This window comes from Pieris napi, chromosome 2 (assembly GCF_905475465.1).
Source record: "Pieris napi chromosome 2, ilPieNapi1.2, whole genome shotgun sequence".
NCBI classification, from domain to species: Eukaryota; Metazoa; Arthropoda; class Insecta; order Lepidoptera; family Pieridae; genus Pieris; species Pieris napi.
In genome coordinates this window covers 122,532-150,450 of record NC_062235.1, presented here as the reverse complement: position 1 = coordinate 150,450, position 27,919 = coordinate 122,532, and the positions used below count along the sequence as shown (strand labels likewise).

Genomic DNA, 27,919 nt, shown 5'->3' with positions numbered 1-27,919 from the left:
CACAACTATTGTTTTTTTAGTTCGTGCCAGTAATTCCTGAGATTGGCGCCTAGAAACCAAACGCACAATTCCTTTAGTTGAGCGTACTCTACACTATTTTAATACAAAGTACTATAGAGATCACTAATTTATATCGGTCATTTCAGGACATGCGTCGTGAGGTCTTTGCGCAGTCGGTCTAGAAAAATACTCATGAACATAATGCATAACATGAACGTTAAAAATCATGTATTTTTTTTAGTCTTCCTGCTGTATTTTAAGATCAAATGTTATTTACATAAGAATTTCAATAAACGAGCACATGAATATTTCCTAAATGCGATACGAACTATAAAATCTCTGAGTTCCAATTCAATTTAATTAATAATCTGCTTGAAATACGAACATGGCTAATGAGCTCGACAACAACTTCTAATAACAGAATATAAACCGATCTTGCAACTAGCAACTTTCCACCTCTCATGAATTGAGAGAAAAGTACAAGCTTCTCGGGAAAACATTAATCTGTATTCCTTCTTATTACATTTTGGTGTGTATTTTACGATGGTACGATGTTTTATTTGAGTTGCGTACTTTATAATAATAATACTACACAATGTGCGACGTACACGAACTTTACGTTAGTATCATCAGCAGAGGGATCGATTGACCAGATCGCATTCTTTTACATGGAAGTGGTACATGATGAATAATAAAGATCTGCACAATCAGCTAAGCCAAAAATAATTTAAAAAAAAATTAAATTATTTATGATGTCATGATATATTATATGTCAATGTAAAACCTACCTGTAAATTTGAAAGGAAACCTACTTGTGATGATCGTGGTTTTATGAGAAATATATATATTTCTTATTTACTTTCAAAACTTTTACAAGTAGGGGCATTTTTATTCGTCTATGAACCCACACAGTTTAGTTACATAAATAAAATCGTGCTCTAGAAATTTGCAGCAAAATATGTTGATTAATTGTTTATAACGTAGGGTTGTTAGGTTCTATTAAATACATTTTCTAACATACAACAACCAAATTACAGAATATAAAAGTAATACTTAATAAGCTTAAAAATATAATAAAACAACTAAAATATATTATTGAAAGGAGTCACTTTAACAAGTTAAGTTGACTTCGGTACCTTTAGACTTATGCGTTTCGAATGTGACGCCAAAATGATATATGTATCTTCATTGTTAGCTTTCAATTCAAGCACAAAAGGCCGACCAACAAAAAGTAATATACCGTCTCAGAGCAGTCTTGGTTCGGAATATTCAATGCTGTGGTTTTACCCTTAGGTATAAATCCCGTTTTCTAACCCCATTGAATAGAGGTTTGAAATAAAATTATGGGAAACAGTACGGTATATATTATTAAATATATTCTAGCTCGATGCGTCTGTTTAGCACATTGTAGCTTCACAAACTACGTCTTTCACTGTAATGAAAGCGCAAGTCTGATCCTGCTGCTTGTACACAAGTTATTGTAGCCAATGCGTCGTGAATCGATAATGGTATTTGTGGGTGTATGCTTTTTTTAAATTAAGTTGTTTAAATTTTATGTAATCCTAAACATTTCTATCACAACAACTGAATAATTAATATCAATTCATGTTTTTATCTAGACTGAAGTTGTAACAAATACATAATACACGCAGAAGATCTATCGCGATCGTTAATTGCTCACTATCTACGTAAGAACTGCCCGAATGTCGTAGGTCCAAGAAAAAATCTCAACGGACTAATAAAGTAAACAATTTAACGGCATTTAAAAGTGAAGCAACGCAAGTGTGAGTGATTATTATTTTTATTCAGTAATAAAACATTCAAATCCGTGGCGAAGGGTCAGGGATTTGGGTGGAATTACAAACACGGCTTGATTGGAGGTTTGTGTTTCTGATTTATTACTTATGGAGAATGAATTAAATTTTGAACTAAAGCACATGGGTGGCTTCCATTGTAGAGAAGTGATTTAGCCCAGTGGTTTGGCGAGGGATTCTCAACCCAGAGGCAGTGCGTTCGAAGCCCGGTTGTTGTTGCGCAATTGACAATTGATTGGAAACCAGCTCATGTCTTAGACCCAACATAACGATGACGTGTACGCTAAGGTATTGACTTTATATAAATAACCCCGCGGCAGAATGTATTATAGCATTTATTTTTGTGTATATTTTCATTTTGACATATTCTAGTAAATAAAGTTACATTTTGGCTTCTTAATTAAACACCCGGAGCAATTTTTTCTTATCCATGGATTAATCTATCTCAGCGTTGGTAGTTAATTAAAGAGATGGAAGCTTTGGCCAAATTGCACTTTTAATACACTATACTTTCATTCTCTTTGGCAATGGTTTTGATTGTTATAGTAAAAAAAAGTTAAAGCTTAGTTGACATTAAAGTTTACGAACGACTCATTCTGCCTAGGAGCTTTATAAACTTATCCTTAAGTGAGTAGTTTTGGGCGTTAGCTTATATTAATATGAACATAAACTCTTAAATGTAAAAAGAAAGATATATAAGGCTTTTATCTTTCCATAATGTTTATTGTTAAATTCACTTATTTATCTACCTTTACCTTACCTTTAAGTTAAGTTGAAATTATCTTTACTGTGGGGGAGGATTTTGAAATGCGGAAATACCTGAACTGCGGTACAAATAAATGAGAGATGCAGATATCTTTCATAATACTCGTACTTCTTTAACTGAGCACGTAAGGTCTACGTGCACTGAATGCACCGCGAAAACCGATGCACTTAAATTCGTAAGAATTGCAGCCTGCGCCGCTGTTGAATGTTTAGTTTTCTACATTAATAATTTGAAGAGAAAAGGTTTGTGTACAAGACATTGCCTATACGATAAAATGATTAAGAAGAGATTTCTTATCCAATATATATAGTATATACCTATATGTATTTAAAAAACTCTACTATACTTACTTATTCGCATTAAATAAGTTTTTAATAAAACTTTAATTAGGTCATTACAATAATAATATTTATAAATAAAATGCGTTTTTTGAATGCATTTAGGAGCAAAAACTTTATTAACATAATATTGTTTTTTTTATCTTCTTATCGTAAACAATTGGTTGGTTAACAATCTGTAAAATACTTTAAAGGTCACGGTCTTTATCGCCAAAGTGTAAGAAAAGGAAGAGGAAGCTATTCCCCTTCTGTTCATTCGATCGAGGGAAGTGCGTATGGAGCTGTGGTAGGAAGTCGCCGGCGCGCGAACCAATTTCCGGTCGCATCAATAACTCTGGATTTGTCGACGGTTTCGCTTTTTCTATGCCCTTTCTTGCCCTTCCGAATTCGAGTGATCGCATCTAACTGATTGATGTGGGACTCTAATGGGGATCTACTTACATAACCGGTGCGTGAAGATTGATTGTTTGTTCGCCTATCTCCCGCACCAAAACTAACAACAGATTTTACTATCGAGCAAATAGATTTTTCAACTGATCAGCTCGAGGCCAGATTAATAAGAAAATCGTATTGAAAGCTCCTTTTTTTCGATATAATTTCCATAAGCCATCATGCCCACTATCGATTTAACGTCAGTTTCAATCTATGTGCCAGTTCGGATGAAAATAATTAAAATGTTCAATTTTTTCGTTACATCTTAATTAAAAATACTTTTATGATTCTCAACTAAAGGTTATCGATTTTGGTAAATGAAAAAACTTTCAATGTTATTACTTAAATTAATAGGTAAATAACAATCTAAAATTAAAATCTGATCACATCATCATCATCATTATATATACTTTTTCAATGTTTCTGATTTGTCATTAAATGTGATAAGAATAATCTGTAAAAACATACTTTATATTTCCGAAATTTAATAATGACAGGTTCTCATTCATGCTAATTACTTTGGTGATGCCGGAGGAAAGTAATTTAACACACAAAATGCCATACATTTTTCATACGAGTGTTTTCATAAGCTTTATTCTGAAACATTTGCTAATTGTATTCGAAAAATAACTTTGTTTCAAACCTTGACACGAATTTCATGAGCTCCGAAAATACTCATTATGATACGAGCCCTAATCTCATCGTAAAAACTATTTGTTAACCGCTTACATTACCGAATCCCATGTTAGGTACAATGACCAAAATACAAACGATCCAAGGACGTCTACATATAAAATGGCCGTACTGAAGAGATATTAAAAAATAACTTACAAATTTCAAGTGGTGAAGTCCGCCACGGCACTAGGGTTAACACTAATCACTATCAAAAGTGTAATGATCAAAGAGAAGTGGCGTGAAAATGGCTAGAGCTGTGCAATGAGAACGCGTGTACACAGCTCGAAGTCCAGCGGAGACTGGGGCGTCTCAGTGGCGCCGCCGCCCGCCCGCCCTTCGTCTTATCACGAGAAATATATTTAATGGATAATCGGCACGACGATGGAATATTGAAGCTCTCTTTATGACGCCGCAATTATTGTTGTGTTATGTGACGGCGGAAAATGCGAGTTGTAACTAAGATTATTATACCTATTTTGATGTGGCAAGACATGGCAAGAAAAAGTTTTCAAGCAAATCAAGAAAACGCAATTCTTAACAAATTTTATATTAGTTGGACCCATCACCCAGCCACATACTTTCGTGTGACATTCAGTTTAATTTTGCACCATTCTCTGACTTTCAATAATTCAGTCAGTTTATATTAATATAGAATACAAGTTAGATACATTAATTTTTGACATGATAACGTCATAGTCACGTTCCGCGTGAGCCGAGCAAGCGACAGCGCGGCACAAGCCGTAGACGTAGATAGAGCGGAAATCCATTGTTTATTACAAAAACAATTGCAGCAAAAAAGGTAAATAATTCTTGCATTTGAAAAATTTGGTTAGCGATATTAGCTCATATATTTGTTCTTTGTTTATTAAAAAAAATTGAATTAACGACTATAATAATTATATCAATTTATCGAAAAATTTGTAATTTTCAATTAACTCCTTCTTTATATTGTACAAAATAATGATAATTTAGTGATAATAATTCAATCCAATTCATAAAAGCATGCAATTGTTCAATAATTTTTTCAATTTTTTTTTATTAATCAAATAACAAATATATAAGATTATATCGCTAATCAAAAAAAAATTGTTTTATTAATTAATTCAATAAAACTATAGATTTATATTTTCTGCACTGGATAAGATAAGATTTTTCATAGCTTTTATCGCGGGCTTTGAGCGCGGCGACCGAATCAAGAAATTCCGTAACGAAAATAAAAACCTAACACAGGATGACGTAATATAGGTGCGGCCAATACGCGTTAGAGCGGGACAGAACGCATACTGCGAATTCACATCTCTTTGACGAGATCGGTGACGTAGCGTAAGCGTGGCCGGTGAAGCCGGTACGCGTTTACTGGAGTACACTGTAGAAGGGTCAAAAATACTTGGTACAAATGGTAATAAATTTCCACTTATCTTGGCAGGCGAATTCAACATCAACTTCGCTGATAAAACATCAGAGCGGTTCCGAATTCCTGAATAACCTACATGTATTGTTAGATAATACATATTTTAAACGACATTAACTTCTTATTTATTTAATAAAAGAAACAATTTTTTCTTATCGGTCACCACTCACCACGCTCAAAAACTGTAACTTGAATAAAAGAAAAAACTTGAATTAATATCAAACAAAAAAAATACTGCATAAATAAATAATTATACTTGAAAAATGTGGGACGACGACATTATACAAGTCGCGGGAACAACATGGGGTAGAGTGGCCATAGAAAGGCCAGAATGGAGAAGGTTGGAGGAGGCCTTTGCCATCTGGCAAACGGACAAGCAAAAGTGGAAGAAAAGTACAATATACGAAAAATAAAGAAAAATACTGGCATGTCCGAATAGAGGCTATAATAATAATAACTTGAAAAATGCTATGCAATAGCTTTACCACGGCAGACCCCGAGTGCCACACGTTTTTTATTATTATTATTAATTACTTAAGTTGTCATGTGGAACATGGTGTAATGGTTGCAGCTCCTTACAAACATCGCGATTAAAAAAAGTGGCGGAGAGTTTATTGCCAGTTCCTCTCTTCCGTTGTACGCCCTTGATTTGAGAACTGGCAGTAAATGTGAAATCAGAAGCCTTTAATATATATTTCTTTTTTGACGTTCATAAGTGTACATCGTGTTACATATATGAATAAATGATTTTGATTGATTTGATTGATTGAAGAAGCGAGTATTAATATAGGTAAAATTTTCTTTACTATAAAAGATATTAGACTAAGATAACTCCATCCTGTTTACTTCTATACACCTTCTACTCTTGCGAATTACATTGTTTATGGCAAACTAGTTTATCCTTCAAATTCAAAGCCTTTATTTTTCAACTAATACAAGAGAACAAAATATAAATGTATATTAAAAAAGTTCAACAAGCACAGCTGTCCTCTTGTATAGCTTGCCTTTGTGGCACAAGCACAGTTTATCCTTATCACCTTTCATATTTAAAACGCTGCAATTGAAACAGTTAAATTTAATTTTATTAACTTATACTATTTTATTATTTTCACATAAAATATAATATTCATAAATATCAGAGATTCACACAATCGGGCAAAGAGCTTTCATCTAAACGTTTCTTATAAACATTTTGACGTATAACAAAACAATAAGATTAATTCTTTCTTATGTATGTATAAGTTTATGATGTTTTCATTTACGAATTTGGCGAAACGCAGCGGTTTAAACGCCCACTGATTGCCGCAGATTGGTTCGGCTCTGAAACCACCGATCGCGCGGGAATTTCTTTTTAAGACTTTGCTTTGGCAAAAGTCTTGAACAAATGGTCCCTTTGATCAACCGAATTCAAGATGTGGTCATAAAATTTTATTCCGGCAACGCGCTATCCGCAAAGCTCTGTCTTCCTTGGGCATTCATAAATCAAGCGGGCCTGATGGTATTACCCCAATTGTGCTTCTGAGTTGGCTCCGGCCAAACGCACCTTTTCTGGTACCTGTACTCGCTCGGCATTGTCTTGAAGTGCTGGAAGACCGCTTCAATACATACGATCCCTAAAGAAAGCAATTGATATGATTTGGATTTTCAGCTTTCTCGCTCATCGGAGAATCAAGGTAAGTACATGTCCCGACCTTAAACCCGTGAACGCTCTCATGATAGTTTCATGTTAACATGTTAAGTCTTAGTAAGTGGAGGAGAAAGAAGAAGTTTGTAGGAGAAATACCAAGTGAGTAGTTGTCTATGAATATCGTGACAATTAACCCATTTATCTAGAAAAGTATTAATTGTCTAAATATTCATCTTGTAAACAAAATACTTTTATTAATAAAAATTATATTGATCATTAAAGGGAAATAACTATATCAAACATATTATAGGGTTAGCTAATTGCAAAGTAGATAAAAACACTCGTTTTACCTTATCACCTTTGTATAAATATTAAATATCCCTAAAAAAAAAAGCCTTACATATACTTCCTACCTATTATGAATGTTGCGATTTGCGAAGACGTTATTAACCGTTTAAGGTATCCGGCAAAGGGGCCACTTAAAAGTAAGTAATAAGTTTATTTATTCATATTACATACCGTACCTACATATAATATTAGTTTACGTGTTTTGCTCAATTTCCAATAGCTTATATTTACCATAACCCGACAACTGACAAGGAGTAGTGATTGTGAAATGTTTGTGAGGGACAGATAATTTTAAAATATTAATTATGTTTCAGCACTAAACAAAGTCTGCCTAACATAATCGTTTCAAATATAAAATATTTTTTTTGGGTTTTATAACTTCAAACTTCATTCTTGAAAAAAGTAATAGTTTAAATTGATTAAGTAAAAAGTTATTTAATTTTTCAGAATACAATAAACACTCATGCCAGGTATGTTGGATCAAATATATAAACTTACAATTCCTTAAGATCTTAATCTACAGCATTCCAAGTGATTGATATTGTTTTTTTTTGGTAATATTTAGCTATGTATTGTCTATTTTGAATACAGTTGGACAACTATGATTTGTAAATGACAAAATTTTATTACTATTTTTATGTACATATTAGGTAGGTACATTTTGTTTATTGCATAGAATATTTCAATTATATATCTAATAATATTGTTATTATTATTGTAGTAATAATAAAATTATTAATTAATTTAAAATTTGTTTAATGACTTCATGAAGTTATAACAATAACAATATAATATTTGTAATAATAATACTTCATCCATACGATGAATAATTATGAAAAACAGCAGTAAAATATACCATTTTAATCAAAACCTTAATGCTATGTCAATAATTATAAAAATATAGAAACCTTAATGCAAAGGCTTTAATAGGAAATCATTTATTACCAATTGAAGGATATTTGTTTTGTTTTATTCGATAATTTGAAAACTATTGTGTTTTTTTTATCCACAGGCCTTGTCCTTGATACAAATGTCATATTCTTCTTCACGGGTAATACAACCAGGTGTTTTGGACTTTTTGTACTCTGAAATGATAAGTCATTATACATAATATGCTTAACTATGCAGTGTCTAGGTGGACAGTACACTGCAGCCACATTAAGTGATCCCTGCCACTTATCTATGGCTATTATAGAGGCTTGTATGTGCGCATGTTTGAATGGTGGCAGGATATAATGTCTAATATTTTCCTTTATTATCACAGCTGCCCCAGCATAAGATGTTCCATCAGAATGATTAGTATAGTATACATTGTAACCTTTCATTTTTATTACTCTTTAGTTGATCATATGCTTTTTAGTGACCAGTAAAATATATATTTTATTGTAGTTGATAAAAAACCTTGACATCTTGCTTATTTTGGATTAAGCCAGTTATGTTCCATGTTGCGATTCATAGAAATATTTTGGCTTTATTTATATGCTTAGGCTGTTGAGCTATTACCATTGTTTGTCTTAGCTCACTAACTAACTATCTAAATAAAACTAACTTATTGTTAGTAGTTGTAGTATTTATAAGAGTCCCTATTTGTTGGATGAGGATATCAATCTTTTCTGACTGTTTTATTATAATTTGTTCAAAGAGGTCATTGGCTGAGTTTGTGTATTCTCTATATTTCTATTCCAGCTACAAGTGTTTGCAGAGCTACCGGTATGTACGAATTGTTACCATCCTGGTTGTTTAAGGGTTGTAGTCTATTATACCTGAAGGGTTTTAATTAAGGGAAGTCACCTATTTGAGCTTCAAATGTATTGGTAGGGTTCCTATCTACAGGGACTTTCCTCTTTCCTTACGTTTACGTTAGCCATTTTTCTAGCACGAATTCTCATATAAACTAGGCAACTTTTATAATAAGCTGGATCTTCATCGAATAACAAATGAACTATTATTTTACGAGCGTTTAGGGGTGCGTGACTTTGCTGTCCGTGTGATTACCTTACGTCTCATTGTAACTAATTATTGTAGTCATAATCAATACCTTCTTTAATTCAGTGAAATTAATCCAAACGGTTTATTTATGTGGCGTTTTTGAACTGAATTAAACAATCTAAAGTGTAAATAATATAGAACTTTATAGATATGTATTTTATTACTATAACCCCGCCATATCAAGCAGTATGCGCTAGGTAGGCTAAAAAAAAATATTGTACATCACCAGCGGGTGATGTACAATGTTTTTTTTATATTTTGCGTTCTTCACTTGGTTAGAAAAAGGAATTAGTATTTGCTATATCAACAGGGTAATGATATGACATTGACATGAAGACCTAAGCAATATGTTTTCCTCTTGAAGTATCAACTGTTTCCAGTGTCTACCGATGTAGCTTCATATAGATTTAGCTCGCTTTATTCAGATTGAAAAATGTAACGACAATGTGAAAAGATACACTTCTTATTATTTTGAAATATACTTACAATCTAAAAGAGTAGAATTCTCTTGTGTTCGCTGTCTTATAATGCAGTATTATACAACGGATTTAATCCTCTGATATGCACACTCTGATATCACCATTACGATTCATAGCAAGGTCAATAAAGCCGCAGTGTAAAAAGCGTGTGTTCTCGACCGCTCGCGTCTGTCTAATCGTGATCAGTATTCTTCTTAATTAGTGTAATTGTAATGCAATGTGTGACGAACCTTTAGTACCTCTACCGGTGGAGCGATGGCCAGAGCTCAAAGATGTGTTTAAAAGAGACTGGCCTCGGGGTATATGTGGCTATGGAGTTCTGGACATTGAAGAATTAATGATCAATAACGGAGCTGATTACGGTTTCAAAGCATATGTGCCTTATGGGGACATGTGCAATGGTCTGGTCGGAATAAATGTAAAGGTTAGAGGAAATTTTCAACTCTTTGTCGGAGCTATCGCTAAATCAAATCGCCTGTGCTTACATAATGCACAGTGTTCTCTACCTTTTTAAAAATTTTGTTGACGAATTCAAGTAAAATCTTAAGGCCCACACGTACTAAATGGTTTCATGTTTTTTGTCAATAAAAATGATATGGTAAGTCCCCTGTGTTAGCACAGGTGTTGGGAAAACCCTAACTCGTTTCTTGTTAGTGAATCACTCATAACTCAATATTATTAGGTACAGACTACAGTACAAAATGTTGATTGTTGTGTGATCTAACTGAATGTCTATAAACCAGCTTCTTTAACCAACAAGTATGACGAGTCATGATTTTATTCTCTATGGCGACCGTGACCTCTACACCCTATGGATTCATTGGTCATATTCTTATATTTGCTCGCGCTAGTATCACACATCTAAAAAAAAATACACTTTACACGGGAGCGAGAATTATTATAAATAATTTAATAATTTAATTGCAGTTACAAAAAAAATTGTCATCTGGATAAGATCTTTGAATAAGTATTGATTACAATATGAAAGATAAACCAACTCAATAGCGTTAAACAAGAAGGCGCTTAAGAATATAAGTCTCAAAAATGTGTTAGATTTCGTTATTTTAAAAATAACAAAGCGAACGCATAATACCACTGTTATACAATATAAATTAATTTGAAACGCGTCGCGAAAAAACGGAATAATTTGTATTATTTAATATTGTGTAACAAACTCGCCAAAGAAGTTTGCTATTTACTTTGTAGCAGGCGCACGATGACTAATTAGTTAAGTGTTATCAATCATTCAACAGACAAATTTATATTCCGTCCACATTTGACAACTGTCAGAAATTGAGATGTAGATCAGTGTTATCGAATATAAATATGTAGTTATCTATTAAAGTTTACCACAACATATATAGTACTAAATCTACGGCATATTTTACAAAATGTATGACAATTGAAGTAAACATAAGTGTTAAAAAAAATATTAGATTTATTATTATTTAGAGATATATAATTTACTATTTTTTGCAGGGAAACTTCTTTGAATTAATTATCCAACCCACAAAAGAGGTCACGATCGGCCTTGTGAATGCTCTGAAACATACGAAACTTATAAACTGGAAGAGTCCGATAGAATTGGCATTTTCTCGTATAGACGTGGCGGACACTTTCAAATCTATTTTACATGAGAAGAGGTTGTTTATTAAAGGTATTACAACAACTGAAACATTTTATATTGAGGATGATGCGCCTTATTTCGACGTTGAGTAAGTTTCATGAACATTTATTAAAATAAAACAATCTAATCCAAAAGTATTGCGAGATTAGAAAATAAAAATATTTTTACAATTTAGTTTATTTTTAGATTTGACCACTGGGTCTAGTGTACAAATTGATTTGTCTTCCATATTAATGATTAAAGTGTGTTTCTCAGATTACCCCCAGAGCTAACGTTCGAGATGATGACCGATAAACATGCTTATATATCCAACGACACTTGGCCCCACAAATATTCAGGCTCGATTTGGTACTACCAGCTATTAATCAAAGCCAAGCTTGGTTATGGCCTGTTTAAAAATGGAGAACTGGTTGCTTGGTGCTATGTCAAGGAAATGGGAGCCCTAGGGCATTTGTACACCCTTGAGGCTCATAGAAGAAAAGGATATGGAGAGTTGGTCCTAAAACTCATATCGAACACATTGAGGAGAGAGGGAAGAGTTGTTTTCGCGTTTTGTGTAGCTGGAAATGTCGCCGCCCGAAATCTATATTCCAAATTAGGGTTTACCTCTAGTGGGGATCTTAAATGGTGTCACACCAAGCCCATTGTGGAATAAGCTGTTTTAAAGAACGGAATTGCAACGAATAACCGGATTTTAGTAGAGAACATCGATTTAACTAATCCATATGTCTGTTTTGATTACAAGCTGTTCGATATAGCCATTAAATTGATTTGAAGCCGCATAAATTTTGGTTTTCTTTTTATGTTTATTTCTCTTGTTTATGTAACGTAAAAATTACCATAAGAATCTGGGTGACATAACAGAGCTGGCCCTAATATCTGAAATTTCCCATAATATAACAGTGGATATTTAGTTGCGTAATATTATAAATTTTCCGTAAGCTCTTATTATAATATGAAATTTGATCGTGTGTATTCAGTATTTACTGATACCACTTATAATACCGAATTTAAGTTGTTCAAAATAATGAGCGTAACTTAATTCTTACTTCAATAGATACATTTCATTATCCTGCTTTACAATTAAAATACATAAACACGTAAATAAATAAAAGACACATTTCCTTATGTAAGTGGTTTATTTAAAGTTCATTCTGTGTACACAATTTTATCTCACGATATTGCTTAAATATATTGTCACAGCATATTGGCTTACTCTATGTTCACACGATACGTAGCTATAAAAAAATTATAAATTAATTGTTATGTCGTAGATTAATTCGACATGCAGACAATTTACGAGCGACTTTAGAGTCTAGCCTAAGTTTTGTCAAATATTTCGTAAATTGTGTAGATGTACTACGTTAAAAAGCTTGGAGCAAAGTAAACATTTGTTTCATTTAGTAACTTTTTGATTACTAATGATAAGAATGACCAAAAATAAGATAACATAGAATATTCATACATTCAGTTTCACAAACTATTCTTATGTTTACAAATAACATAAAGCACACGTTACACCGTAAATTTATTGTGTATATTTTATCGTTATCTATTCATTTATGTATAGATATGTAGAAGATGCCAAGAGGGTAGTGTAAAACAAAAGACGAAACAATTGCGTGTTAGATCTCGATGAACTGTTGACTAACCACAATCAAACGAAGCGTGCTTCTTTCTGATATTCTTATAGATTACACAAAAATTTTATACCAACACGTGCAGAGTGAATTAATATTAATCAACGCTTTTAAAAATATGTAACGCAGTAACATACGGGTTGTTTAAAATATCTAGTGTACGGTGAGCTTATCATGAGAACGCAATAGGTATTGTCAAAGCGCTAATGGCGTGTCACAATTCTCATGATTAGTAGCTTTATTAATTTGTAAATATTACTTTTTACTCGCTTACGATCCTGTTCTGCTATAAATTGATGCAATAATATCACGACGTGCAAGATTGATGCTCTTTCCTTTTTCCTTTCCTCTTTCCTATTGCCTGTTTTGTGCAACCTGCAAAGAGTGACGTGTCTTAGCAGTTGTATTGCATTAAATGCTTTGACTGAAAATCCTACACGAAGGTAATGTTATCCTTTTCTAAAAAAATAGTCCCTTTTTTACAATTATTTTGCCGGAAATACAGCGCTCAAGAAATGGCATCTCGACGGTATTCAATAATGATATAATAATAGGCTTATACAAAAGGTTTTTTACAACAAAAGAAGTAAACGAAAGTGCATTTGTGGGAAATGCTGTTAGCAGGAAGCGTTTGAAGAATGGGCTTCAGAGGAAAGTGATCGCGTAAAAGAAAATTAAGTGGGCAATTTTCTATTAACATAGTATAGTAGTATATATAATATATTGTCTATAGTAGGTACATATAGTATACAATTTTGTAATAGTTATGATTTTCAAACCGTTAAGTTACTTTACTTCACAGGTTTTAGAAATGTCTACTCCTATTAATAAAGAAAGTGTCGCCAGCACAACATGATTGCACAAGACAAATAAATTAATCCATTGGTTAATGGAAGGGCGGATTATAGCCAGAGTTACCGACAAAATGATCATTTGGCTAAATGCGCGTGCGATCGGAATGTCGTGACATTGTGATTGATATTGTGATTAGCAGTGATGTTTAATATGTGGCGTTTTTATATATGCAGTAAGTTAACTTATATTTAATGTTGATAGGTTCTGAAGGGTTCGCTGTATTCCTAATATTATCGTATTTATTATTATAGGAGTGAGTTTGCTATCGATCAAACCATAAAAATAATTTAGTGTTTTAGCAAATTAAAAAGGTAGAGATTGGAATCGGGTCACGCTAATAACACAAATAATACTATTCTTATATCTGGTGCAGTATCGAGAGGGAATCGGTGAAAAGCCCTTATAAGCTTTTGTTTCAGAATGTTTGCTTCGTCAAACAAATAAGCTGATTAATTAAATTTAGTTACTCTGATTGCTATGTGCTACATTAATGTAATCACTTACAAGATTATATAATCATAAAGTAAATAAAAGAATTCATCGCTGTCTAGATTAAACAAATGCCTAATGACTTAATAGGTACCTTTGAGGCAGAAAAGACCTACTTAAATTTATTTTACCTTCTTCAAAGCCTTTAAGCTTTGGAGCTTGAAAATATATTATGTACATACATTTGCTGATACATATTTGATATACCCTATATATTTTTTATATAAAAATCGATAAAAATAAAAATCCCGTGGGGTTTAACTGCACACGAGCTAATTAAAGATTTAAGTGCCTGGTAGATAGTACCGGTGACCCGAGCTGGTGCTTTCCTCGCTCAACGAATAAGTATCGCAATACAGCTAGGAAATGCTGCCAGCATTAAAGGTACACTGCCACAGGGACCAAACTTTTTAAATTTCTGTTTATAATTTTTATTATTATTAATACTATGTAGATTACGAATATTGTAAATACTGAATATTTATAAGTTAGAAATAAATAACTATTACAATTTCCCAACTACGAATACAGTTGTGTGCTGTGATATCTATTCGATTGGGCCACTCCCGTGGTGGTTTGATTTGATCAATGGAACTTTCATTTAAATTAATTTGCCTGTTTATAGGAGCTTAATTTATCGTTACGAAATTATGTGAACGACAATTATTTTGTATAAAATATTAACTTCGTAAATTTTTCGCTTATTTATGAATGAAAACTAGATTCAAAGTAATAAGGGAAATGTTTAGTTTTTTTAAGCTTCCGTATGGCGCTTGAGCATTGTGCCGAGTGCTTCAACAAGTCCTATTGTCTCATGCATCGTACCCAGTCTACCCATTCAAGTCATTCATTTCATTTATACGCTTTTTACTTGTCGGTTCTGTCAACGCAACAAAAACTTTGAGAACTTATTATCTCAAAGAATCTCTTGGCTTAAATAATATATGTCATATTAATGAAATCATTTTATGAATATGCCAAAAGCAGTGTTTTGATTTAAAAATACCTTAATTGTTCCAGTAAGTATAATAATGGCATGGAGTAGTCGGCAAGTAGAGGGACAAAAAGACAATAGGCTCGATTGGGATATAAAGCTGAACGTTCCAGGAGATGCAGGCAGAGACTACCCTACGTTAGATGCAATTCCAAGAACTCATTTTTCATGCGCGGGTCGAGAACCAGGTATTATATTATCAATTAGGCAACGAATTTTTATTTAAAGAAAAACATGCATGAAAGTCATATTATCTATTAAAATTTTCAGGTTATTATGCCGACCAAGAAACGAATTGCCAGGTATTTCGAATCTGTACAGCTGGAACTACTTACGGTTTTCAGTCGTTTCTTTGCCCCAACGGAACTCTGTTTAACCAGGCCGTCTTCGTTTGTGATTGGTGGATGAACGTAAACTGTCAACAGGAAATCCAGAATAATAACGAACGTTTTGAGAACCTTAAACCGGGACCACAACTTTTAAAGGATGTTAGAAAAATGATTACACATCCAATGAGGAATCCTATTAGTAATGGATTTATAAAAAACAATTTCTTAGTAACGCAAACTTACAAACCTCCGTCCGAGTTGCTGTATCCCAATGGCGCCCTCACGTCTGGTCATAATAACATTTTATATGTACCTTCTAAGGAATCCTTCGGTGAACATTTATCAAATGATATAAGCTTTGCTGCGTCGACGTCCTCACCACTATATAGTTTATATAGAGAAAATCAGGGTACCCAAAACGTTCAATTTATTAATAAACAAAGTGCTGAAAATACTAAAGAATACCAAGCAAACGTATATCGCACAAACACTCCGAGCCCAACTCAAGCAACTTTATACGAACCAACAAACTATAATAAATTAAATTCTTATGACAATCGCAACAGTAAAATCAATGCTTATAGCAATCAAAAACAGCAATTAGAATTTGAATCATATAGAACTAATCAAGCACAAACAGCACACGCTAAAAATAGTAACCTAATAAATGTAGAAGCTCAACAAAATCTGGTAAGTACAAATATTCCACCTACTGTTATATCAAAAACTATAGCATTTAAAAGTATTGTACCTGGTGAAAACGCAAGTAGTCCAAAATCAAGAATTACTTTTAAAACTTGGATATTAAAACCAAAAAATAGAAATTTTATCATAAAACCCACAGAGAGTAGTGAAAAGTTCATTCAATCTGCTTCGGAACCATCGCCTTCGATGTCCAATCCTTATGTTTACGAAAAACCAAAACAAAACTATCAATCGAGTACAAAAACCACTAATGATTACTTTTACAATAAAAAAAATACAAATAGAAAGCAAGAATCTAATCGTGATATTTTATATAACGCGTCTCCCACAACATTCCGTCCTAATTTACTAAACAGACTTTATTTAGAGCCAGAAGACTTTAGCACGACTACACCACCATCACGGTATGAAATAACGACTTTAAGATCACTACAAAATACTTATATACCTTCACCAAATGCAGAAATATCTAGACAATCTTTATCACCTATTAAACAGTACAACCTACAACCAATACAAACTAACCAGAAAGAAAATCTATTAGCAGCGTCATCCTCTCAAACACCTCAATACGAGTTAGTCGATCAAAAAAACAACATTTCCCCGTTGTTTACCGTTACAAAGCAGTCGAAAGTTAACACTAACCATAACAACATAAGTTTTACTGATGTATTAACAAAAGAAAAAATTGATATAACCGTTAATGATATTATACGGGATACAAATAAAATTGTACAACCTACATCAACACACCAAAATTTTGCTCAATATCAGAATGAGAACACCTTATTAGATAAAAAGCAATTAAAAGTTGATAACGAAATTCTAAGCAAAGAAGAGTTGACATCTAAGTCTCCAGATATTCCTACTAAAAGCTCAAAAAAAATTGCGATTCCATCAAGTCATCTGGAACCTCCCTTTAAAATTTCAAATAATTTATCGGAAAATAAACTTTCTAATCTACCTTTCTATTTAGAACCCGTAAATACTATAGAGAGGACAATTTCTATTAAAATTACCATACCAGAAAAAATTGCCAAAATCATTTTTAAGAACGAAACTTCTTCTGATGACTTTGAGGTTTTAAATACTGGTAGTAGCAATTATTTAGTATATGCAAATAACCTGGCTACTAAAACTGGTGCCGGGCTTATGCCAATAGGGAAATTATCATTAGGTAAATTTTCAAATATTTCAAATTCACAGGATTTGGTGTTTTCATTTCTGGCGGACTCTTTGAACGCAGCAAAAGACTATAAAAATATTGCAAAGCAGAATGTAATAACAACTCCAACACCACAACTACAGAACTATAGATACAGTAATGCCGAAGATATAACTAGAAAAATATCAGAGCTTACATCAACACAATTTACAAATAACAATGTCAACAGACACAACAACAAAAAGCTTATTTCATCACCATCACTAGCTATTTCACAACAGAAAGCAGCTACACGGGAACACCACAACAGACCACAAAATGTATATTATCAACAAAGACAACAAACACCTGTAAAGAAGTTATCATACAGCCAGATAAGGCCGGTTGACTCAAGAATCCCGACTATTAATAGTAGGATTCAGAACCTACGACCACCACCCTCTAACCATATATATAGTGGTCAACTATATCAACACCCGGTTCCAGAAGTGACACGTGACTATTACAACATACCAAATATCAAAAACAACCTTTTTACTCTTCCAAAACTAAACGGGCATAAAAACTTCCGACCTCAAATTAGTAATAAAAAGCAAAATGTGCCTGACATAGAAGTTATTCGATCTCAGCAATTACCTATCAATGATAGATTAGAACAAACGTCTAATCAAGAAACCATCCAAGAACAAGACGAACCGCCAAATTTAAACTCATTTTTAACATCCACAAATGGAATAACTGCACAAGTTCAAGATACCATTAGAGGAACCTTGTCGCATCCCTTCGATAATGATAAATTACTAACTTATAACAAGGATCAGGCGTTTTATATTTTTTCGCAATTGAATAACAATCATGAAAATAATCGAGTAAATGAAGAAATAAATGATCAAGAACACCTGCAAAACTCAAATAATGAAAAAATAGACAATCTTGGTTTACAGTTAATTCCATCTATAGGATATAAATTAAACGACGAAAGAGATAAAGAACGAGTACTAAGCACTTTTCAATTAAACGAATTTGGTTCACCGACGGGATCAGCAAATTTGTATCAGGAAGATCTAACTACTAATATAGATTATTCCGTGAAGCACCCATCGAGTTATGGTGCATCATCTTTCATCCAAAACCAAAGCCAAACATTGAAAAATAAAAATTCCAACATAGAAGACTTGGATGCCCCTGAACCAAACGGTTATCCAAAAATATCACCGCAACCCAAATTTAATACATAATTTTTTAATTATATTTCTTAATTATTAAGTATTTATTTTCAATATTTTCAGTGCCGTTTACTATATTAATAGTTATAAGTAAAAATAATAATAGTTTAAGTTAAGTGAGATCCAAATTAAATAAATTCAAAACTTTTGGTTTTCTTTTATTTATTCTTAAGGTTGAAAATGTTAGGCAGCTAAAGCATGGAACTAAAGAAATTGCATAAATACCAATGAATTAACTTAACATTTTAGAAAATATTTAGTCTATTTTAAAACATTTTGAACTGATGCAAATATATTAATGACACTACCTGCTATGATAAACATTGTGCTACAATATACGATACTATCAATAAGAATATCAAAGTGTTAATAAGTTTCTTTGTAGAATTTTGGAATTCCTTTATCGATAATTTTTGTTTCCAATTTAGACGCGAACGACGTCACCGTGGGCAACAGCTAGTAAGCATTACTTCGATCGACTACTGTGCTTAATACTTGTAATTTAAAAGAAAGTAGGAGTCAACGAAGCAATTTTCTCCAGCCTGCACTCTCTGTGTGGTGCTAGGAAACCTTAAAGGTTGTTTTACGATATTACCATAGTTTCGCGGACTTATAAAAAAAATACATTTTATATGTGTTACACGCAATTCTCGTTTGCGTAACGACCAAAGAGAATATACCACTTAAAAACTGTGTTATAGAGTTTCCATAGCAACGTTCTTATTGATTCATCGTTCAATTGTTTTACCGATACTGCATAGTGACAGTACGGAATTATCAATGAAAAAAATTAGTTTTAAAAAGCTTTTGTAATGTGAACTAAACTAGTGCGCACAAAATCCTACTAAAATAAATCTTAGAACAATTATTGGTATTGTCACCGCTAAGTGAAGAAAGCATGTCAGAGACCGCGTCTAACGAGTCAATCGAGATCCCTGTCTATGACTTAGACCTGTTCAAAGACCCTCGGATACAGTGGTTTAAAGAACGCATCCTCAGTTACATCGGCTTGAAGGATGAGGAGCTCTTCTATAATATGTTTGAAGGTTAGTGTGACAAGCATAATTTCAGTTTGATTACCGGCGCTTTAGATTATAGTTACTAATTTAAGAGCGTACCAATTCTTAAAAGGCCGGCAACGCACTCGCGGCGGTATCACTTAACATCAGGTGAGCCTCCTGCCCGTTTGCCCCCTGTTCTATAAAACAAAAAAAAACTAATAGGTACTACTTTTTTGACTTAGGTGATACAAGACAACAAATGATTACATTTGTAACGGTTCCGGTTCTTCCGAACGAACTATCTTTAGATAAGAAGACATTTTTCGTGAGCAAAATCATCGTGGATAAACTTATTCACGAGGACAAGGAATTTACTGAATGGAGTAAGTTACTCTTAGGTCATTTATTATGCTGAAATGTATATCTTAAAACCTGGATTCCAAGTAAAATAGTTCGAGTAATATGCGGGTAAGATTTAGAATCGAGATTGCGCTAACCATCTCTCATATGTCAAAAAATATTGGATTTTGGAGGAGTCAACCACAGTCTTGTACTTGGAAGATAAAGGCAGAAATTGGTAAAACTTTAAAAAATATGGTACCGTTCGTGAGGTTTACTAGAAATGCTTTAAACAAATTTCGTAAATAGCGAGAAATGAAATATATGAATCGCGAGACGTGATTCCCCATTATTTTAGGAATTATCCCTCCACCGCCGCCTCCACCACCACCTCCACCGAAAAAGAAAAAGGGGAAGAAAGGCAAGGAACCCGAAGCAGAACCTGAAATCGAACCGGATGCAGCAAAAAGTGCAAAATCAATGAAAAGTATGAAAAGCATGAAGAGCATGAAGAGCATGAAAAGTTTGAAGAGTATGAAAAGCGTAAGACTAGGTATTTTGGTCAAGTCTCATATTCCTATTTGCATTAAATGTAGGGTGCGTTGTTGAACAGTGAACCAACCTTTTTTCTAAGTCATATAACTTGTAAGAAATTAAAGTTACGAATTTCGTTTTGGTGTCATGGTTTAGGCAATTTTATACAGTGTCTCATATTCAGGTTACAGAAAGCCAGAGAAAAATATTAAGACCGTAAATTAAGTTTAAAAAAAAAACAAAAATTGACTCACTGTGTACTATAGGGAGTATACACTGAACCACCTGTATTTCAACAGTGAACCACAATTTCGTTACCAGTAAAAATCCTTATTTGTGAAAAGACACCATACAATTTTTGATAATCGTCTTTTATTTTTGTTGTACAAAATACATTAAAAAAGTATTAATTCTAATAACAAAAAAATGGTTTTCTATGGTAATAATAATAATAATAAATTCAGCAAAAAATAAATATAACATATCATTAATTAAAGTTTCAAATTATAAAGGTTCCGTATTGTCTTCACAGCAGTTAACTTCTTAATAACGTCACATCAAAATGCGTCAAAGTAGGTAAATATTTACACCATACTTAGTAAAGATAAGTTTACATTGAAGGAATATTTAAAATGACAAGAGTGCCTTTTTCTCCACTTGTCACTTTACATACTTTAGCTCCTGTTGGAGCCACAACTTTCTGTGGTTTCTGGACGGTTTCGTCAAGATTAAATATTCGAGTTCCATTCACGAATCTAGGAATTGCTAAAACGGGATTTTAGCAATTCCTCCAGATTATAAAAAAATATTGCCACAGCTTCCCGATTGAATGAGGTAGCTCGTGCGAGACTTACAGCTTCTGGTTTCTTTACTGAAATATCAGGATGTCTTTTTTTAAATAAGCGAAACCATTCCAAACCTAACATTTTATCCTTTTCCCATGAGCTGGGTATTTCAATGCCATTAACCTTTGCTATTTCGTAAGCCACCTTCCTACATTATTTGATGGTCAAACCGTAGAACATTAGTGCACAGTCTTTGTAGTATTTTAATAACATTTGTTCGTGTTCTTCAGTAAACACTTTAGTAATATCGGTTCAAGTGATATATTATCACCATGGTGACGTTTTTTTTAACGTAACGGCGCAATGTAGGGTAGGGAATTTTACTGGTTTTTGCCACCGTCCTAATGGAGCTACCATTTTCTAGGATTAGTAATGCTGACATCATATCGTCTTTATTGTGTTTTCCAATTTTTCTTTCCTTATTTCTTGGCCTTGGCATCCTAAAACAATCAAAAATATTATTGATTTTCAGCATAACACTATCATTGAACAGTGAACCAGGATCGTAAGTACTATGCGAACCTGGTTCACTGTTCAATACACACACTATTCAATCTATATAATGGGTGTTTTTTTTGGGGTTAAATATAATGATCACCATAAAATGCTTTGATACCCTTAGTTCTTTTACCAAAAATATATACTTAACACCAGATAAATAACGTCTAAAATTACAATAGTACTAGCTATTTTAGTCACGACTGCACTTCAAATTGTATTCGAACACCAAATGTAGTAAATGATCACCAAATCTTAGCGAGCAAATTAATGCGCTATTTCTGCCTAAATAAACCACTATGATTGACATAAAATGTAGGCTTATTACCAAATGAAGCATTATGATGCCATATTAAGTTATGTCTGCGGCTTACGATCCTCTCCCACCACACTGGGACATCTCGTTGGATTGGCGATTCGGCTTAAGCACGTCCAGCCACCTTCAGAGGCCAGAGCTATTCCGATTGGCATGAAGCGCAAAAGAGGACGACCAGCCAAAGCTAAGAAAGCATTAATTGTGCAGTGAATTAATACAGAAGACTGATTCTTCTTAAGATTTTTTAAATGCTTATTATTAGTTTAGTTTTAAGATCTTTGAACTGTTTATTATTAGTTTTAAGAGGACTATCTTTTTAATGATTGTTTCAATAATTAAAAAAGGGATTATTGAAATTGTAAGAGTTTTATTTTTTATTTTAGGTATAGCATTTGGTTGTAAACGAAACGCTCAAGATAATTTTTTTTTGTAGTGGTTAATCAATTTGGAGACAAAAAGGTTAGGAGTAAATTTACTTTACTGTGTTTGGCAAAATATTTTTTTTTCCGAGGGTAATTTACTTTAATCGGATAACGAGATTTTATTTTTTTGCATTTCATTTTAAATTAAAATATGGTTAATAATTTGGTTTTCATTAACTATTTTTGGGCTAACAATGAGTTTTTTGGAGCCAGTTTGCTTAAATAGGATAGCGAGATGTTAAAACTTAGGTTGTAATTTTACATTAAAATGCGGGTTTAATTTTGGTAATCATTTACTATTTTTGTCTGTTATATGTTACTATACCTGGTGGTAAGTTAAACATAAGCCGTTTTTTTTAGAGGTATAGAACTTTAAATTGCAATAAAACAACGATGGATTATTGGACTGTCATGATTTTTTTTTTATTTGAAAGATAATCTTGTGGCAATTCATTTAAAATATGATTTCTGGCATATGAATGCCATGGCTGGCTCGGATATAGTCCAATCTGGACGTCCAATTTTCGATGACATTTTTCAACATTTGTGGCCGTATATCGGCAATAACACGGCGAATGTTGTCTTCCAAATGGTCAAGCGTTTGTGGCTTATCCACATAGACCAATGACTTTACATAGCCCCACAGAAAATAATCTAGCGGTGTTAAATCACAAGATCTTGGAGGCCAATTCACAGGTCAAAAACGTGAAATTAGGCGGTGTCTTTCAGTAAATCGACTGTGGCACGAGCTGTGTGACATGTTGCGCCGTCTTGTTAAAACCACAGCTCTTGGACATCATGATTGTTCAATTCAGGAATGAAAAAGTTAGTAATCATGTCTCTATACCTATCACCATTGACTAACATTCTGGCCATTATCGTTTTTGAAGAAGTATGGACCAATGCTGCCACCAGCCCATAAAGCGCACCAACAATCAGTTTTTCTGGATGTAACGGTGTTTCGACATACACTTGAGGATACGCTTCACTCCAAATGCGGCAGTTTTGTTTGTTGATATAGCCATTTAACCAAAAGTGTGCTTCATCGCTAAACAAAATTCGCTTATGAAAATCGAGAACAACGGACGGGAAAATTGGACGTCCAGATTGGACTATATCCGAGCCAGCCGTGGCAGTCATATGCCAGAAATCATATTTAAAATGTATTGCCACAAGATTATCTTTCAAATAAAAAAAAAATTATGTCAGTCCAATAATCCATCGTTGTTTTATTGCAATTTAAAGTACTATACCTCTAAAAAAAACACCCGATATATATAATGAAAATGGTCTTCGTTTGAGGCTCCTTCACGCCTAAACCACTGATCGTATCGACATGAAACTACTGCCATTCGATGCGACATTTTTCCTAGATGGTTTATGCCTATTTATTTTTCAAATTCCAACGTTCCTTCATTTTTTTATTTCTGTTTTACTTTTATGAAACTTTTTCCCGCTAATAAAAACAAAAGAGGCTTCCTAGAACCGCAAAACGTCAACATCTGTTAAAAACTCGATTTTCGAAATATTTCAATTTTCTTAGCGGGAAGTTAAAAAGAAGAATAATAAAAATATGAAAAAAAATAAAATAATGAAACATAAAATTTATTTTAATTCGTCCAGCAAAGCGGGCGCGAAACGGCTAGTATATAATATTTAAAAAAACTAAGTTGTAGGCTGAATTTTAACAAAGCAATATGCTCATAAAACGTCTAAAACTACAACAATATCGACACCATAATGCTTTTGGTGCTGGAATTAATAACAAAATATATAAAAATCGAGATATTACGTGGAATTCCATGTTTTTTTGGCGAGAAACAAACAAACCGCTGTCACACGTCACACTTAAGCCGCGCCACCGGCTAACTACGGGAGAGGGGAAGGGTGCCTACGAGAGAAGTTTTAACATGATCGGTCGAATTGACAACCTCGCAGTTTTTTCAGCATGGTGGTGGTTCAATGTTTCTGGTTGGTTCACTGTTCAACAACCGACCTACTCTTATTATTTAAAAAAATATTGTTATCTATGTTTAATAGATAGAATTAGAAGAAACATTTAACTTTATTATTTTAAAGAACCATACTTACTCCTTCCAGAAGAACCCGAGGAAGAAACGGATGCTGGTGACATAGAAACTGTGGCAGCCGTTACTGTAGTCTCTGAGAGCGAAATGGAGTCGAAGCCCTCTGTCTACTTTCAAGTAGAAGAGGAGGAGCCACCAGTCGTTGCGGAGGACTTTTATTCCTTTCCACCACGTAACTAAATTAGAATTTTATAAAAGATGACATTACTCCACTGAAATCCCGAGTACTGCAGTAACCTCACAGTAAAGTAAGTGAGTTAGTTAACTCCTGGGCTTTGAATTTATTACGTCTATTTTAAAATCATGAAAGCAAGCTATATAATGCCATGGATTAGTTGTTTTGTTTTCAAATATTAAAAAAAATATTTATTGTAGCTCCACAAGATCTTGATCCAGAGGTGGATGGGACAGTTGAATATTATACTGTTATTGTGAGTATTCATAATTCGATTATAGCAAAAGTAAATTACTATTTACTGTCTTTCATTAAATAATCAATAACTGAAATAGTAATTAAGAATAGGCTTAACTGATTTATTTCGGAAATATATTTTTTCAGAGATCGGTACCGAAAATAATACAATATCCAAAACTGGTACCATTATTCGGTTCATTTACTCCGCAAGTATCAAACCGCAATCGCCGCTACATTTACTTTGTGAGGCAAACCCAGGAGGAGATTCCTTTGCACGAGACCCCCAGAATCACAAAGTTGAAGATGCCAGAGTATGTACTGGTTGGCTGCACCAGTGGAAGGGTTTTGATGAGCTTAGGGTTACAGCTCAAGGTTTTTATCTATTTTTTGGTACTAGGTCCTTAGTAATTAACAAATTCGTTTAATTACGCAGCCTTTCTACATATATATTACATAGCGGATATTTAGTTCATTTATACTTAATGCTTACATTATTTAGAATTGGCATTTCTAGTGACCAGTTTTTCTAACAGATGTTAAAAACATCAATCAGGACTATTGACCTTCTCAATAAAAATATATTACAAATGACCAGAAAATTTTAAGAATGAAACAAATAACTTGAGGTTTACCAATTTTTTTAAGGAGCTATTATATAAGAAACTAGCAAACTCGGCGAACTCCGTTTAGCCACCAGATGGATTCGTTTTATGTAACATTTCGTTTGGTGATCCCGCTTTTCTGTTGAAATTTTTCCTGAATTTTCTTTCCCGAGCCCGAGACCTTTCCAGCGAATGCAAAACCGTGGAAATCGGTTCGTGCGTTCTGGAGTTATAGGGTCAGGAAGGAAAACCCGACTTATTTTTATATAGTAGAAGATGTTATTACACTGTTACAGAGTATCTGACTGATAGACTTTAATTTCTTTATAAAAGTTAAGTTTATTAATAATATTAATTACATTCTTCTTTTCGCAACGTGAAGCCATAGCAAATATACCAAATAAATAATGTAGAAGAATAGAATTAACTATAATAAAGCAAACAAAAGCAAACTCACAACATTGCTGTGCCTAACCAAGGTCCTTATTGTAATACCATATATTATAACGTGTCACGTGAACAAAATAAGGAATGCAATAAAGATTTGAGTTTTGAAAAACTTTTTTCCATTATACTTATCCTACCATTCCTGTCGCACACAATAATTTTTCGTTAAACTTCGATGATTGTTCACGAAAAGAATAACGTAAACGTTACATTCGCTTCAAGAAGCTGAAAGTAATACTTTTGGGTATTCAGCTTAAAAGAAAATATGACTATGTTAAACGCCGGCTCTTAATTCGTTGCAGACTTTCATCCCATTGTTCGAAAAGCAGTTTCGCGAGATCAGCACGATGGCACAGCAATCGTCTCAGGGAGTGCTCTCGCGACAGATATCGTTCGCGGGAGAACATCACAAAATGGATGAAACTGCTTCTGATGTAATTATTTCGTTCTAATAATAATTAATCATTGTAGAAGTAATAGTGTTCAATATACCTAAAAAAACAAGTTCAATATTATAGTGAATTAAAAACCAGATAAGTGACAATTGAAATGGAATGCTCTTCGGAGTAATCATTTTCATATCATGTAGTATGTTTAAAAGTATAGAGCTGTTGTCACAGAGAAACAAGTACTTTATAATCTATTTCAATAATAAATTTACAGAAACTCATACTTGATGTTTTTTAAACCAGGTGAATTATTTACGACCTTCAGATTACAGACGGATGTCAAATATCGCCCGTGGAGAAAATGCTGAGAGACGGTATAAGTTGGAATATATTTAAGGTTTACAGTTATTGTTAAACAATGTTGTATTTACGTACATATTTTAATACTTATTTATAGAATGAAAAACATGCGATCGGAATCAGTACTACCTGCTAAAATGTATAAGGTAACACGACCGACGTCTTCCGTTACAGCGAAGGTAAAATCACTTTATTTTTTAATAAGTTTCTTAAGGTTATTTTAAGTTAAATATAATGTCACTCGAAAAATACCGCTTACAGCAATCATCGTCTATAGATATTCCATTAGCGAAGAGTAAAACTGCACAAAAAGCAGATAAGCAGAAGACGACGGCCCAAGAAGTAATTTCAGATATCAACGAACTTGTGGCGATAGTTGATTGGTAATGTATTTTTAGATTCTCTTCTCTGAATAAATCTGATCTTTAAAAGGAAAAGTCAAAATCAATTAATTTATAAAGCGATATATTTCTGGGTGAACATGAAAGTAAATTGTAGGACTATAGAGCATATCGAAGGAGAGATACAGTTGCCCATGCCCAATATAGCAGCGCTGAGTGAGCCGCATGCGCACATTGACATCAACGACCCGGACTTTGTTGCTCAACTGGAAGAGGCTGTTGTCATGTGGCAAAACCATATCGATTCCACTATTGCTGCCTGTTTAGGAAAAGTCAGTATTTACCTATTAACACCATGACATTGTTTCGTGTGAATTGTGTATATCTATAAAAACATTAACGATACAGACGCGT

The 27,919-nt window shown here is 33.3% G+C and overlaps 3 protein-coding genes and 2 long non-coding RNA genes across 6 annotated transcripts in view; 3 read left to right on the top strand and 2 right to left on the bottom strand.

Moving 5' to 3' along the window:
* Positions 1-4,334, bottom strand: part of LOC125057048 (receptor-type tyrosine-protein phosphatase kappa) — a 67,726-nt gene extending 63,392 nt beyond the window's left edge. For both annotated transcript variants that reach the window (XM_047660488.1, XM_047660497.1), the window contains exon 1: positions 4,182-4,334. The gene's annotated coding sequence lies outside the window, so the exon portion shown is untranslated. The remainder of the gene's footprint in view (positions 1-4,181) is intronic.
* Positions 4,335-8,416: 4,082 nt separating this feature from the next.
* LOC125061052 lies at positions 8,417-9,997 on the bottom strand. The gene is made up of 2 exons (XR_007118962.1): positions 9,887-9,997; positions 8,417-8,496 (listed from the first exon to the last, which is right to left on the bottom strand). It is a non-coding gene; the product is annotated as an uncharacterized LOC125061052 (long non-coding RNA).
* A 99-nt stretch (positions 9,998-10,096) lies between these two features.
* On the top strand, positions 10,097-12,292 carry LOC125061048. Its single transcript, XM_047666190.1, has 3 exons — positions 10,097-10,303; positions 11,359-11,594; positions 11,762-12,292. The coding sequence occupies exons 1-3, from the start codon at positions 10,097-10,099 to the stop codon at positions 12,159-12,161; spliced, it is 843 nt and encodes a 280-aa protein (XP_047522146.1). The 3' UTR covers positions 12,162-12,292.
* A 1,682-nt stretch (positions 12,293-13,974) lies between these two features.
* Positions 13,975-19,057, top strand: LOC125061038 (putative uncharacterized protein DDB_G0282133). Its single transcript, XM_047666182.1, has 3 exons — positions 13,975-14,173; positions 15,511-15,672; positions 15,755-19,057. The coding sequence occupies exons 1-3, from the start codon at positions 14,143-14,145 to the stop codon at positions 18,919-18,921; spliced, it is 3,360 nt and encodes a 1,119-aa protein (XP_047522138.1). The 5' UTR covers positions 13,975-14,142; the 3' UTR covers positions 18,922-19,057.
* Positions 19,058-26,715: 7,658 nt separating this feature from the next.
* LOC125060065 lies at positions 26,716-27,343 on the top strand. The gene is made up of 3 exons (XR_007118797.1): positions 26,716-26,849; positions 27,108-27,178; positions 27,262-27,343. It is a non-coding gene; the product is annotated as an uncharacterized LOC125060065 (long non-coding RNA).
* Positions 27,344-27,919: the final 576 nt, after the last annotated feature.

Bases quoted from the DNA above. Each gene is read 5' to 3' on its own strand.
- LOC125061038 (XM_047666182.1), top strand. From the start codon at position 14,143: ATGTTTAATATGTGGCGTTTTTATATATGCA. The intron at 14,174-15,510 runs GTAAGTTAACTT...TAATTGTTCCAG, and splicing joins GTGGCGTTTTTATATATGCA to TAAGTATAATAATGGCATGG. The intron at 15,673-15,754 runs GTATTATATTAT...TAAAATTTTCAG, and splicing joins ATGCGCGGGTCGAGAACCAG to GTTATTATGCCGACCAAGAA.
- LOC125061048 (XM_047666190.1), top strand. From the start codon at position 10,097: ATGTGTGACGAACCTTTAGTACCTCTACCGGTGGAGCGATGGCCAGAG. The intron at 10,304-11,358 runs GTTAGAGGAAAT...TATTTTTTGCAG, and splicing joins TGGTCGGAATAAATGTAAAG to GGAAACTTCTTTGAATTAAT. The intron at 11,595-11,761 runs GTAAGTTTCATG...TGTGTTTCTCAG, and splicing joins GCGCCTTATTTCGACGTTGA to ATTACCCCCAGAGCTAACGT.